We start from the raw sequence: 12912 nt of genomic DNA, 5'->3' as shown, positions 1-12912 counted from the left end.
CTTAGGGTGTTTATTTAGGCCTTATGGGGTTACTGTGAAATCTTTGTGAATTCTAGGCAAAAATCCTATCACTGGGACACACTACCTCTTTCATTTGAATGAAGAACATGTTACTGGGGAGGGGAAGAGGAGTGAAAGTTTACACAAGCATGTGAATCCTCAGTAATAAGAAATAAACTTCATCGCTTAGGTAGAATAATTGAAAGCAGGGGCACTAAGTAATGTTGCTTTGAGGGCCATAATCGCAACCAAAGACATTTTCTTTATAAAGTCTTTTTTAGCCTCTCTTTCCTCCCTCGCCACCTCACCAGTCTTGGCTCCAGCAACACTCCAGGGTTGCTAAAATCTGAATGGAGGTTCTGAAACTGAGAACTGCCAAGCATCACAGGTGAGGGGCAAGTAGGCCACATTACAAGTACTACAATTTTAAAGCATGTCAGATCGATTCAGTGGCACAATGCCTATTTTTGCTGCTTCTCAAGCTCTTTAAATATATTGGATTCCTAAACAACTGGGATACCATATGAATTTTAGATTAAGAGTCCCAAATATTTCAATGGGTTAACTGGCCACGTCAAACTTTAAAGCTTAATGAATGAAATGGCAGCAAAACATTAGCACTCTATGACCAAACACCTAATTAAAAGTATCTAATCCTAAAAATGTTTCACCATTAATTTTCAGCAGAGATGCACTCTCTCTATCTAGCCAGAAAACTTTCAACATGAGCAGACCAAAGCTTCGCATTCATTCCTACAGGTTGCCCAGAGGACCATGACATATATAACAAAGCTCATTGCATAGCTTCCCTACAGCTCAGCTGGTAAAGCTGGGGTGTAACTGAGTGATACAGGTCAGAAATGATTCCCAGACTATCTTGAGTTAGCTGCAGTAAGCACACCACCATTTGGCGACAGTACCTCTGGGCTAGTGAGTGGGGGGATTTTTCCTGCTGTTCACAATCCAGTGACCCCTGCTGGAAAGTGCATCTATTTGGGCATCACGTGAGGAGATGATTGAGCTGTGATGCCTGCCCTCCCCCACCCCAAAGATCGAATAGCAAATTGTGAGGTACCCTCAAAACCTTACCCCAACATGATTCCGGACATACAAGAGTGGAGATAATTGCAAGGGGGGGTGAACGAAGCTCACCATCATGTCTGTCACTCATAGGAATAGGAGTAGACCATTCAGCCCCTCAAGTCTGTTCCACCATTGTATTAGATCATGGCTGATCTGTATTTCAATTTACCCGCCTTTTCTCCAGATCATCTGGAGCAAGTTGAGACCAGCTGAGTAAGAAACTTGCAGTAACAACAAATTATATACATTTTTTAAAAAAAGTATAAGGCATTCACATGAGCAAATATAACCTTACTATTTTTTAATGTATTAATAAAAACGTAATTCCACTCCTTTGGACCAGGTTTGAAACCTGTGCTCAGATCAGAGTGATGAAAACAGCAGTACAGTTCCGGCATTTTTCATTCACATGACAGCTATGTGTTACAGTAGCTGCAAAGTGACTTGATCACACCTCTTTTGCGTAATTAAATCTGACTGGTTGAAAAGTATCTTTGATGCAACTATAGAATTCATGAAACTGACAGTCTACAATAATGTTTTAGAGCTTCAAAAACAGCATGACCAATGGTGCAGGGATGAGAGGTTGCAGACAAAGCAGTTCTATTAAAGGTGGGCTGCACAAACGCATGTGATAAAATGTCACCATGTGCTGGCTCCAGATATCAAACTTTTTTCCTCCTTTATTTGAGTGCCTTGGGACATTTTACTATGTTAAAGGAGTATATAAATACAAGTTATTGTTGTTTAAGGCACTGACTCTTGTTGGGATACATGTCCCGTTAAACTTGCTCTGTCGTGGCAGCTTTATGTATTTAATTCCTATTTTCTATCTTTTCTCCACATCCTTTATTACCCTTGCTTCCCAAGTAAGTATCTGTCTCCCTTTTAAGCCTGTCAATTGATTTTGGATCTATGGCCCTGAGATAATGCATTTCACTTTCTTACAATCCTTGAAGTGAAGAAAATTTTCTTACAATCGCTATTAACTGATTTAGTTAAATTTCAAATTAAATTGATCTGGATTCCCCGACAAGAGGGACGTTGTTCCTCATCTACCAATTGCGTTCATTATTTTAAACACCTCAATCAAACCAATTCTTAAGCTCCTGGTCTCTAGGGAGTAACACCCAGTCTCTCCTCATAATTTAGCCCCTTCATCCCAGGGATCATCCTGGTGAAATTGTCACTAGACTTTCTTCCAGGAAAGTATACAACTCCTTAGTTGGGCTGTCAAAACTGAACACAATACTCCAAATGAAAAAAATAAAAGGAAATCTGCTAATCTGAAATAAAAAAACAGAACTACACAATATCTCAGTCCATATCTGTAAAGAGAAAAGACAGATCATGATGTTTCTGATGAAGAGTACGCCAGAAACATCATAACCTCTTTTTTCTGATTATAGATGTTGACAGAGCTGAGTATTTCCAGCATTTTCTGTTTTTATTTGAAATGAGGTTTGATCAGTGCCCTGCATAATTGCAGCAGTACTTCCTTGCTTTTAGATTCTCAACCTCCTGTGATGAAGCCCATCATCCCATAGCATTTTTGATGGTTTTTTGCAATGGTGAGCTAGCTTTTCATGTCACATAACTGGACCCGTAAACCCCTGTTCACGTGTGCCTCACCATCAAAGTGCTTTCCCACTTTTAATATATTCCCATCTACTATTCTTACATCCAACGTGTGTACCTCAGACTTTTCTAATGTTTAGTTCAGTAAAGTACCACAAGTGTCAGCAGCTTCTAGTACCTCATCCAAGCTGCCATTCTTCATGTGTGAGCCTAGCCACTGTGGTTGACAAGCTGTTTATCTGTGTAGGACATCACCGCACAATCCACTCCTGTCCTCAATCACACTTTCCAGCAGATTATTACTGGATTGCAAGCAAGAACAGGAACACTAGCTGCTTTTCCCCCTTCCTAGCCCAGTACAACAGCCAAGATCAGCTAACTCAATACAGACTAGGAATCAAACTCAGAACCTCTAGTCTGTAATAAAAACAGAAAATGTTGGATAAGCTCAGCAAGTCAGGCAGCATCTGTGGAGAAAGAAACAAGAGTCAACGTTTCAGGTCAAAGTCCTTTCATCAGTTCGAAAGGTTTTCGACCTGAAACATTAACTCTGTTTCTTTCTCCACAGATGCTGCCTGACTTGCTGAGCTTCTCCAGCATTTTCTGTTTTTATTTCAGATTTCCAGCAGCCGCAGTATTTTGCTTTTGAACCTCTAGTCTGTGTTACTCAGTACTGCACCATGAGCCACTGAAGGAGCTCATTATAAAATATTCACTTTGTAATAATCACAATGAGCACAAGCCCCTACCAGCCCAAGCTCAAGTTACTTAACTATTCGACAAAAGTTTTTATGGAGGCTTCTGATTCAAGTGGAACTGCTAACGCACAACAGAAACATGGTCATTATCACCCCAAAGTGGATGAAACAGTATCAACAAATTTCAATTGTCAATTGAGTACAGCTGTGGATATTTTAATGCTGCTATGATGTCACAACAGATTAAACCAGAGAATCTGCTTTATATAAATAGCACTTACTACAGAAGTAGTAGGATTAAGTAGTTTGCCTTCAGCATAGCAGTTACATTTTGCACAACCTTAGTTTCTCACTTGCTGAGGGGTGGAAAAAAAAAAAGCAAACAATACATAAAACCATGTTTGAAACCCAAATGGGACGCTTATGTGTTTTAGAAAACAAGTTACGTAGATTTATACAAGCTACAAATAAGAAAACCAAAAACATATGTGGAAATGTTTTTTTTAAAATAAGGGAAAATAACAAAAGAAACAAGGAATCAATGCTGGAAAAGAGAGAAAGAAAACAAAAGGGGGGGGGGAAAGAGGAGAAAGAGAGGGGGATTAAAAGCAAGATGGCGAGCAAGAAAAAAGGTTTGAAAATAGAAAAAAAAAAGTAAACCAGGTGAGATATTTTCATTTTTTTTTCGTATTACTTTTAACAGGAAGTCTCAAGTGATGTACGCGCATGCGCGTTATTAAAAGGCGCTTGATATTTGGCAATTGGTTGTTGGGTTTTTTTTTCGTTTCATTTTAAAATATTTTTAAAAAGTAGTTGATAATTCGTTTGTTGGGGATTAAAGGTGACGAGATTAGGATAGTTTCTCAGTTTTTAAAAATTCTATAACCATGCAACAATGCATGGTTACCCCACATAATAGACATGGGGGGGGGGCGGGGGGATGCTGGAGAATTCAGGTCTGTGCTTTATTAACAACATTTACCTCACAATAACCATTTTAGATTTATTTTCCGAGAGGATTTTCTTTTTCTTACCGGACTTTTTGTTTTCCAGCGCTTCTTCCAGCTCGGGGAAGGTGAATTCGGGCAGTTCCAGCGAGGCGCCATAGCGCTCTAGGAAAGAACAGACAACGGCGAAATTGGGTTTAGAGGCGACCGCCGCCATCTTAGTGTCGGAGGACTAACCGACCTCCTCCGCTATCCCGGCGTGCGCAGCGCTTCCTTTCGCTCGGAGGGAGCGAGGTAAACAAATGGAGGGGTGGGAGGGAGGAAAAACCAGCGACACGGGCAGGAAGAGTCCGCCGATATCCCGTCCTGCACCCGGCTCAGCAAGGCGTAAGTAGAGGAATCGAACCGATGGACCAAGAGCGGCCGTTGCCTGCGCAACGGTTCGTTAGCAACCGCTTAGGGAGTGAGTTATAAGTTAGTGAGAGACCAAAAAAAAAAGTTACTTCAATGTTTGTTTGTTTGTTTTTTTTAAAAAAAAAGTGAGACCCAAAGAAGAAACGAACTGTATTCTGTTATTTTGTTTTGCTAAGTGGAATAAATAGGTGAGTCTAAATTAGAAAATGAGCAGTTTTTGGAGCCGGGTCAGGCCTACCTATTTCAAGCTGCAGGGTATAGGTCAAGGGGCGGGCGTCAGGGCTTGAGTTGCCTTGCTGCTTGATGAAAATTAATTGAAAACACTGAATAATTTCATGTCTCCACATCACCAGATGATTTCTTTTCTTTTTTTTTTACAAAAAAAACTTGTTTGGTTTGCAAACATTTGAGACATTTCCAGACTGTTTGGTCCAAAACCAGACAGGTGACATCCCCAGGGGGTTGTGTTTTGTAAAACGAACACTTTTACCTCCCTGGGTAACTTTAACCATCGTTGCCACTTGTTTTTTTTTAAAGAAAAAAAAAATTGGGGCTGCAGTAGATCGGGTTCAGCTGCCCTTGTAAGCAGATGCCATTTCTCTTGGGTTGACTCTCGCTGCCCCAATGTCAATTTTCTACTATAGCTTAACCCAGGAGATGTAACCATGCATTTCCCATTTGACTACTGGATATTGTGTCTTGCACGCATCCCCTCGCGTGTTTTTTTTCTAATATTTTCGAAGGCGGTCTGAGAAAATATTTATTGAGACGAGGCCAGATACCAATCATTAAGCTGCTTTATTTCATAGACCACAAGTGAACCTACAGCGCAACAGTTATGTGCAGACACACTTAATTAAATCAGTACACATTTTCTTCATATAATAACACAGAATAACGAATATGCTACACTTCCCCGTGTCAGCGAGAGCACCTCTGTCAATGGCTTCTGTCAGTCCTCGTACTGTTACTTCTGGAGTCTTGCAAGGATATATCCTTGGTCACCTCTTATCTATAAGATTTCCCTTAAGTGATCTCATACACAGACATGGGGTCAGCTTCCACATCTGTTCTGATGACACCCAGCTCTACTACACCAGCACCCCCCCCTCTCAACCCTCCATAACTTCTAACTATTCTCCTGCATTCTAACCCTCTGAGCATAGCAAAACAAACTTTTTTTATTCGTTCATGGGATGTGAGCCAGCGTTTATTGCCCATCCCTAATTGCCCTTGAAAAGGTGTTTTTTTTTAAGTGTTTAGGCCCCCCTTATAAGAAGGGGGGTTAGGGTGTGTTCATGTGCAGTAAACCAATAAACCTAAAATAAATGTCAAATAATTTTATTACATTGATCCAGGATGCACTCCAGTCCCTGCGGTGCCCACCGGTCATGGAAAGCCTCAAGTGTACCGGCAGACACCGTGTGCTCCCTCTCCAGGGCCACTCGGGCCTTGAGAAGGTGGTGGTGAGCCACCTTCTTGAACCTCTGCAGTCTGTGTAGTGAAGGTTCTCCCACAGCACCTGCAGCTTTCTGTTTAAAATTCTGACTGAACTTGTGTGTTTGCTGTTTATCACCCTGTGCTCACAATTTGAGGGAGGGTCTATGCCAGACAACTGCTCAGCACCAGGTGTTTATCAATTACCGGGACACTCATTAATTTTTTGGTGTTTAGTCTTTGGGGAAACAACTTTCAAGCCTAGCTTATTAGCATTTTCACCATCATTCATCATTGTGCCCTTTTTGTTTACATTATGTAGAGATTAGAGAAGCTGGGTTTGTTCTCCCTAGAGCAAAGAATGTTAAGGGGAGATTTGATAGGTGTTCAAAACTATGAAGGATTTTAATAGAGTAAATAGGGAGAAACTGTTTCCACTGGTGGGTGGGTCGGTAACCAGAGGATACAAATTTAAGGTAATTGGCAAAAGAACCAGAAGCGACATGGTGTCCAGTTCCTAGTTTATCACCATTTAAAAAAAATACTCTAGTCTTTCTTGGACCCTGGATCCAAAGTGAATGACCTCTTACTTTCTGGCTGGAGGTGAAGAACAGAGGCTAGGCATTACCCTTTTATAGAGAGGGTAGGAAAGTACCCTCTGGGCAGAACCTGCTCTTCCTCAATTCCAAGCAAACCGTTTCAGAGCAGAACAATAGTCAGGGGACATGTTGCTATACGGATGTTGGAGGATGGGAGGCCGGCCAGGAGAGCATTAGAATAGTCGCGTCTGGAGGTGAAAAAAGTATGGATGAAGGTTTCAGCAACAAATGGACTGAGGCAGGGGTGGAGGCGGGAGATGTTTTGGAGGTGGGAGTAGGCGTTTTTTGTGATGGAAAGGATATGAGGTTGGATGCGCAGCTCGGTGAAATAGGGCGCAGAGGCTCCGAACAGCCTGGTTCAACGTGAGACGGTAGCAGGGGAGGGGGATGGAATTGGGCAAAGGTACGGAGTTGGTGGTGGGGAGGATGATGATGGCTTTGGTCTTCTCGATGTTTGTTTAACTGGGGGAAATTGCGGCTCATTCTAAGACTGGATGGCAGTCTGAAAATAGAGGAAATGGAGGGGTCGAGAGGTAGTGGAGAAGTGGAGAGGTAAAGCTAGGTGTCGTTGGCACACATTTGGAAGCTGACCCTATGTCTTTGGATGATTTTGCCAAGGGGCAATATGTATATGAGGAAGAGGGGGAGCCAAATTATGGCTTAATTCAGTTATTTGCTTTGTTGATAATCAAACTGAATAGACAACCTTAACTATTAATGCCACTCCACCTTAAGACAAAAAGAACGAAGGTGGGGGGGGGAAAGGAAAGAGACTTCTATTTATAAGTCAGATTTTCAGTGTCTGGTTTGCATTTTAAGCCAGAAGTAATTTCCAGATGGTTCACTCAAAACTGGTTGGAAGCAACCTTACTTTTAACCCAGTAAAGGTTTTTTTTTAAAGTTATGCTTTTCTTTCTCTTGCCAATTTTCTCCCTTCCTCTCCTGAAGTTGTTGACTCCTTGGCTGCTAGTTGCTCTTCAATATCTTGCTCAAGCAGCTAATTATTCATGAGCCTAGATGGCAAACATAGCACCCTGTTTGTCAGTGGGGGCTGGTCACAGTCCAGCCCCAATTCTATCCTCCTCAAACCGCACCCGCATTTCCATCATGGCTGCTAAATAGCAATAGAAAGATGAAAGAACGTGCATTTCTATAGCGCCTTTCACGACCTCAGGACGTCCCAAAGTGCTTTACAGCCAATGAAGTACTTTTGAAATGCAATCACTGTTGTAATGTAGAAAACGTGGCAGTCAATTTGCACACAGCAAGATCCCACAAACAGCAATGTGATAATGACCAGATAATCTGTTTTAGTGATATTGGTTGAGGGATAAATATTGGCCTGGACACTGGGGCGAACTCCTCTTCTGTTCTTCGAAATAGTGCCCCATAGGTTTGTTTCCATCCACCTGAGAGGGCAGGCGGGGCTTTGGTTTAATGTCTCACCCGAAAGACAGCACTCCCTCATTGCAGCACTCCCTCAATACTGCACTGGGAGCATCAGCGTGGATTATGTTAAGTCTCTAGAGTGGGTCTTGAACCTACAACCCTCTGACTCAGGTGAGCGTTACCACTGAGCCACAGCTAATGTGAATGGGCATTCTGGGCTATTTACCCTTCCCTTGCACTGAAGTATTAAGGCCAGTTGCAGTGTCACTGCCGTCACCACAGCTGCAATTGGCTATCTTAGCATAGATCAGGCATTGTACCTAGGAACTATTTGCTAAATAAACTGACTGAGCTAGGATAATCCCTTTTTTCCTCAGAATACAAGGTTTCAAAAAATATATATTTTGAAATAGTTGTATGAACACAGATCAGCCCAGCTAATTCTCCTCACCCTCCTCCACATTGTCTCAAGGTTAGGTATTTTAACAACTGATACCGAGTTTCACGTTTGGCTGCGCTACATACTGTTAGGGAGATGCAGATAAATCTGGGACATCTGTTTTAGCCACCAGGAAAACAATATCTGCAGCGCTGATGCTAAGTTTATATCATTGAAAGCTGCTTACATAGGAACAGGAGTAGGCCATTCAGCCCCTTGAACCTGTTCTGCCATTCAGTTAGATCATGGTTGATCTGTACATGTCTTTGCTCCATATCCTTTGATAGCCTTGCCTAACAAAAATCTATCAATTTCAGTCTTGACAGTTTCAATTGACCCTGCAACCACAGCCTTTTGGGGGAAGAGAGTGGATGACATCTCGTACTGTTCACCATATCCATGCTAATTGTCACAATTGCAATTTTACCTACTCTAATCCTGGTTCATTTCTGCAAAGCTTCACTTCGTGGGAGAATGCCTGTATTGAAGAGGCATTTCTGATCTTTTGGTGGTGGGAGCCAAGCACTATTTCAGCTGAAGTCTTTTAAGAAGTTCATTTCAGTTGTGCTTTTCTGTTTCCGCTACACAAGGTGTAGTTGGAGATGGTCATTGCCAGGCAATGATCATCTCCAACAAGAGAGAGTTCAACCCCCTCCTTGACTGTTCCCTTACGTCAATCGCTGCTTTCCCAACAGCCTTTGAGATCATCCCCTAGAGGCTCTTGGCAGTTCTTCGCTGCTTTGGCTGTTGCATCATTCCCCAATCTCTGATGGCACCTACCTCAATTGTGGCTCAGTTGGTAGCACTCTCTCCTTTGAGTCAGAAGGTTGTGGGTTCAAGCCCCACTTGAGTAAATGTTTTAAATTGGGGGAAGGCAAATTTTACAGAACTAAGAGGTGATTTGGCAGAAGTGGACTGGACTTCAGTGCAAGGGAAGGGTAAATAGCCCAGAATGCCCATTCACATTAGCTGTGGCTCAGTGGTAACGCTCACCTGAGTCAGAGGGTTGTAGGTTCAAGACCCACTCTAGAGACTTCACATAATCCACGCTGATTATGTGTCCAGTCCACTTGAGGAGAAATCAGTGGCAAGTCAGTGGGAGGCACTAAAAAGTGAAATTCTACGGGTACAATGCAGACACGTCCCCTCAAAGAAAAAGGGTGGCACTGCCAAATTTAGAGCCCCCCTGGTTGTCTCGAAGTATATGGGGCAAGATAAAGCAGAAAAAGAAAGCTTATGACTGTCACAGAAAACTAAATACTGCAGAAAGCCTAGAGGGATGACGTAAAAAAGGAATTAAGGAAAGCAAAGAGAGGACATGAAAAAATATTAGCTAGTAAGATTAAAGAAAACCCAAAGATGTTTTATCAGTACATTAAGAACAAGAGGATAGCTAAGGAAAAGGTGGGACCTATCAGGGATGATAAGGGTAACTTGTGTGTAGAAGGATGTGGGTAGGGTTTTAAATGAATATTTTGTCTCCGTATTCACAAAGGAAAGGGATGATCCGGACGTAGTAGTTAAAGAGGAGAGGTGTGAAATATTGGATAGGTAAACATAACGAGAGAGAAGTACTAGAGGGACTGGAATCCTTGGAAGTTGGTAAGTCACCATGGCCGGATGGATTGTTTCCTAGGCTATTGAAGGACGCCAGGGAGGAAATAGCAGATGCTCTGATCCCTTTCCAATCCTCACTAGATACAGCGGAGGTACCGGAGGACTGGAAGACTGCAAACGTAATACCATTGTTTGAAAAGGGTACGAGGGAAAGGCCGAACAATTATAGGCCAGTCAGTCTTTCCTCGGTGGTGGGCAAACTATGTGAATCAATACTGAGAGATAGGATAAACTGTCACTTGGAAAGGCATGGTTTAATCAGGGATAGTCAGCATGGATTTGTTCAGGGAAGGTCATGCCTTACAAATCTGATAATTCTTTGAGTAAGTGACAAGAAGGATTGATGAGAGTAGTGCAGTGGATGTTGTCTACATGGATTTTAGTAAGGCATTTAACAAGGTCCCACATGGCAGACTGGTCAGAAAGGTAAAAGCCCATGGGATACAGGGAAATGTGGTGAATTGGATCCAAAATTGGCTCAGTAACAGGAAACAAAGGGTAAAAGTCAACGGATGTTTTTGCAAATGGAAATCCGTTTCCAGTGGTATGCCACAGGGCTCAGTGTTGGGTCCCTTGCTGTTTGTAGTATATATTAATGATTTGGACTTGAATGTAGGGGGCATGATTGGCAAATTTGCAGACGGCACAAAAATTGGCCGTGTAGTTGATAGTGAAGAGGATAGCTGTAGACTCCAAGAAGATATCAATGGGTTGGTGGAGTGGGCGGAAAAGTGGCAAATGGAGTTCAACCAGGAGAAGTGTGAGGTAATGCACTTAGGGAGGGCAAACAGTAAAAGGGAATACGCAGTAAACGGGAATATATTGAGAGGAGTGGAGGAAGTGAGAGACCTTGGCGCGCATGTGCACAGGTCCCTGAAGGTGGCAGGACAGGTAGATAAGGTTGTGAAGAAGGCATACGGAATGCGCTCCATTATTAACAGAGGTATAGAATACAAAAGCAGGGATGTAATGATGGAACTGTATAAAACGCTGGTAAGGCCACAGCTGGAGTATTGTGCACAGTTCTGGTCACCACATTACAGGAAGGATGTAATTGCTCTGGAGGCAGAGTTATACCAGGAGAGACACTGTAGTTGCAATGTCGCACAGTAATTTATTTTCTAGCAAACCACTTTACAGATTGCCACAAATTAATTCTGATGTGCCACCAGGTGCTTTATTGGAATTGTTGCTTAAAGGACTTCAGGAGGACCCTGCTATACGTTAGTCAGTCCACCTTAGTTCTGCCAGAGACGTTTTACAAGAATGTTGCCAGGGCTTGGAAATTGCAGCTATGAGGAGAGATTGGATAGGCTGGGGTTGTTTTCCTTGGAGCAGAGGCGGCTGAGGGGAGACTTGATTGAGGTGTACAAAATTATGAGGGGCCCAGATAGAGTAGACAGGAAGTACCTGTTTCCCCTTAGCGGAGAGTTCAAGAACTAGAGGACATAGATTTAAGTTGATTGGCGGAAGGATTAGAGGGGACATGAGGATAAACTTTTTTACCCAGAGGGCGGTGGGTGTATGGAATTTGCTGCCCAAATTGGTGGTAGAAGCAGGGACCCTCAACTCTTTTTAAAGTACCTGGACCTACACCTAAAGTGCTGGAAGGTGGGATTAGAATGGGCACCTGGTTGTTCTTCGAGCTGGCATGGACCAAATGGCCCCCTACTGTGCTGTATCTTTTCTATGGTTCCAGAGGCTTGAGCACAAAATCTAGGCTGACACTTCAGTGCAGTACTGAGGGAGTGCTGCACTGTTGAAGGTGTTGTCTTTCAGATGTGACTTTGAACGATTCCATGGCATTACTCAAAGAGCAGGGGAGTTCTCCCCAGTGTCCTGGGCCAATATTTATCCCTCAATCAACATCACTAAAAACAGATCTGGTCAATATCAAGTTGCTGTTTATGGGACCTTGTGTGCAAATCGGCTACCACATTTCCCACATTACATCAGTGAGTACACTTCAAAAGTACTTCATTGGCTGTAAAGCGCTTCGGGACATTGAGGTTGTGAAAGGCGCTATATAAATGCAACTTCTTTCTTGACCATAATAATTCAAAAAAAATACTGCACACATCGGCAAAAAAGAAAACAATAGTTTAGTATGGAGCTGTTCCACTGAGTATATTCAGTGTAACTGAATCAGTAAATCAGTTCAACTCATTAACCCATACATGTTTAATGCACCAGGCATAGGTTACATTCAGGTATGGTTGCCCTACCTTGAAAAGGACATTGATTTATGTGGATGGGTTACACTGGATTCCAGGACTTTGATTAGAACAAAGATTATCATTAGCACAGTGGAAAAATAAGGGGAGATACAATTTGGGTTTGTGAAATAATGAGGACAGTAGAAAAATAAGAAACCTGAATTGGGATTGGACATGCTTTTAAATTTAAACGAGCACTAGATATTTTGGACGTGGCAGAACTAAGGTGGACTGACTAACGTATAGCAGGGTCCTCCTGAAGTCCTTTAAGCAACAATTCCAATAAAGCACCTGGTGGCACATCAGAATTAATTTGTGGCAATCTGTAAAGTGGTTTGCTAGAAAATAAATTACTGTGTGACATTGCAACTACAGTGTCTCTCCTGGTATAACTCTGCCTTCAGACTCTTGGGTTCCATTCTCATTTCCCTTTTTGAGCTTTAGGTGATCCAGTCCTGCTATCACTTAACCTGGCATCATGCTGTCTTTTGAGGC

General features: G+C 42.5%; 2 protein-coding genes across 5 annotated transcripts in view; one reads left to right on the top strand and one right to left on the bottom strand.

Moving 5' to 3' along the window:
• Window positions 1-4573, bottom strand: part of rsf1a (remodeling and spacing factor 1a) — an 83741-nt gene extending 79168 nt beyond the window's left edge. For 2 of the 3 annotated variants that reach the window (XM_067985627.1, XM_067985626.1), the window contains exon 1: window positions 4394-4573. In XM_067985627.1, coding sequence (XP_067841728.1) covers window positions 4394-4523 — 130 coding nt within the window. In that variant the 5' untranslated portion in view covers window positions 4524-4573. The remainder of the gene's footprint in view (window positions 1-4393) is intronic. The other variant, XM_067985625.1, reaches the window with a different exon arrangement.
• Window positions 4574-4605: 32 nt separating this feature from the next.
• The window catches only part of aamdc (adipogenesis associated, Mth938 domain containing), a 40207-nt gene continuing 31900 nt past the window's right edge, over window positions 4606-12912 (top strand). Inside the window, exon 1 of one of the 2 annotated variants that reach the window (XM_067985630.1) lies at window positions 4606-4693. The gene's annotated coding sequence lies outside the window, so the exon portion shown is untranslated. The other variant, XM_067985629.1, reaches the window with a different exon arrangement.

This window comes from Heptranchias perlo, chromosome 6 (assembly GCF_035084215.1).
Source record: "Heptranchias perlo isolate sHepPer1 chromosome 6, sHepPer1.hap1, whole genome shotgun sequence".
NCBI lineage: Eukaryota > Metazoa > Chordata > Chondrichthyes > Hexanchiformes > Hexanchidae > Heptranchias > Heptranchias perlo.
The sequence above is the reverse complement of the archived record's forward strand: the minus strand, read 5'-3'. Positions and strand labels throughout refer to the sequence as shown.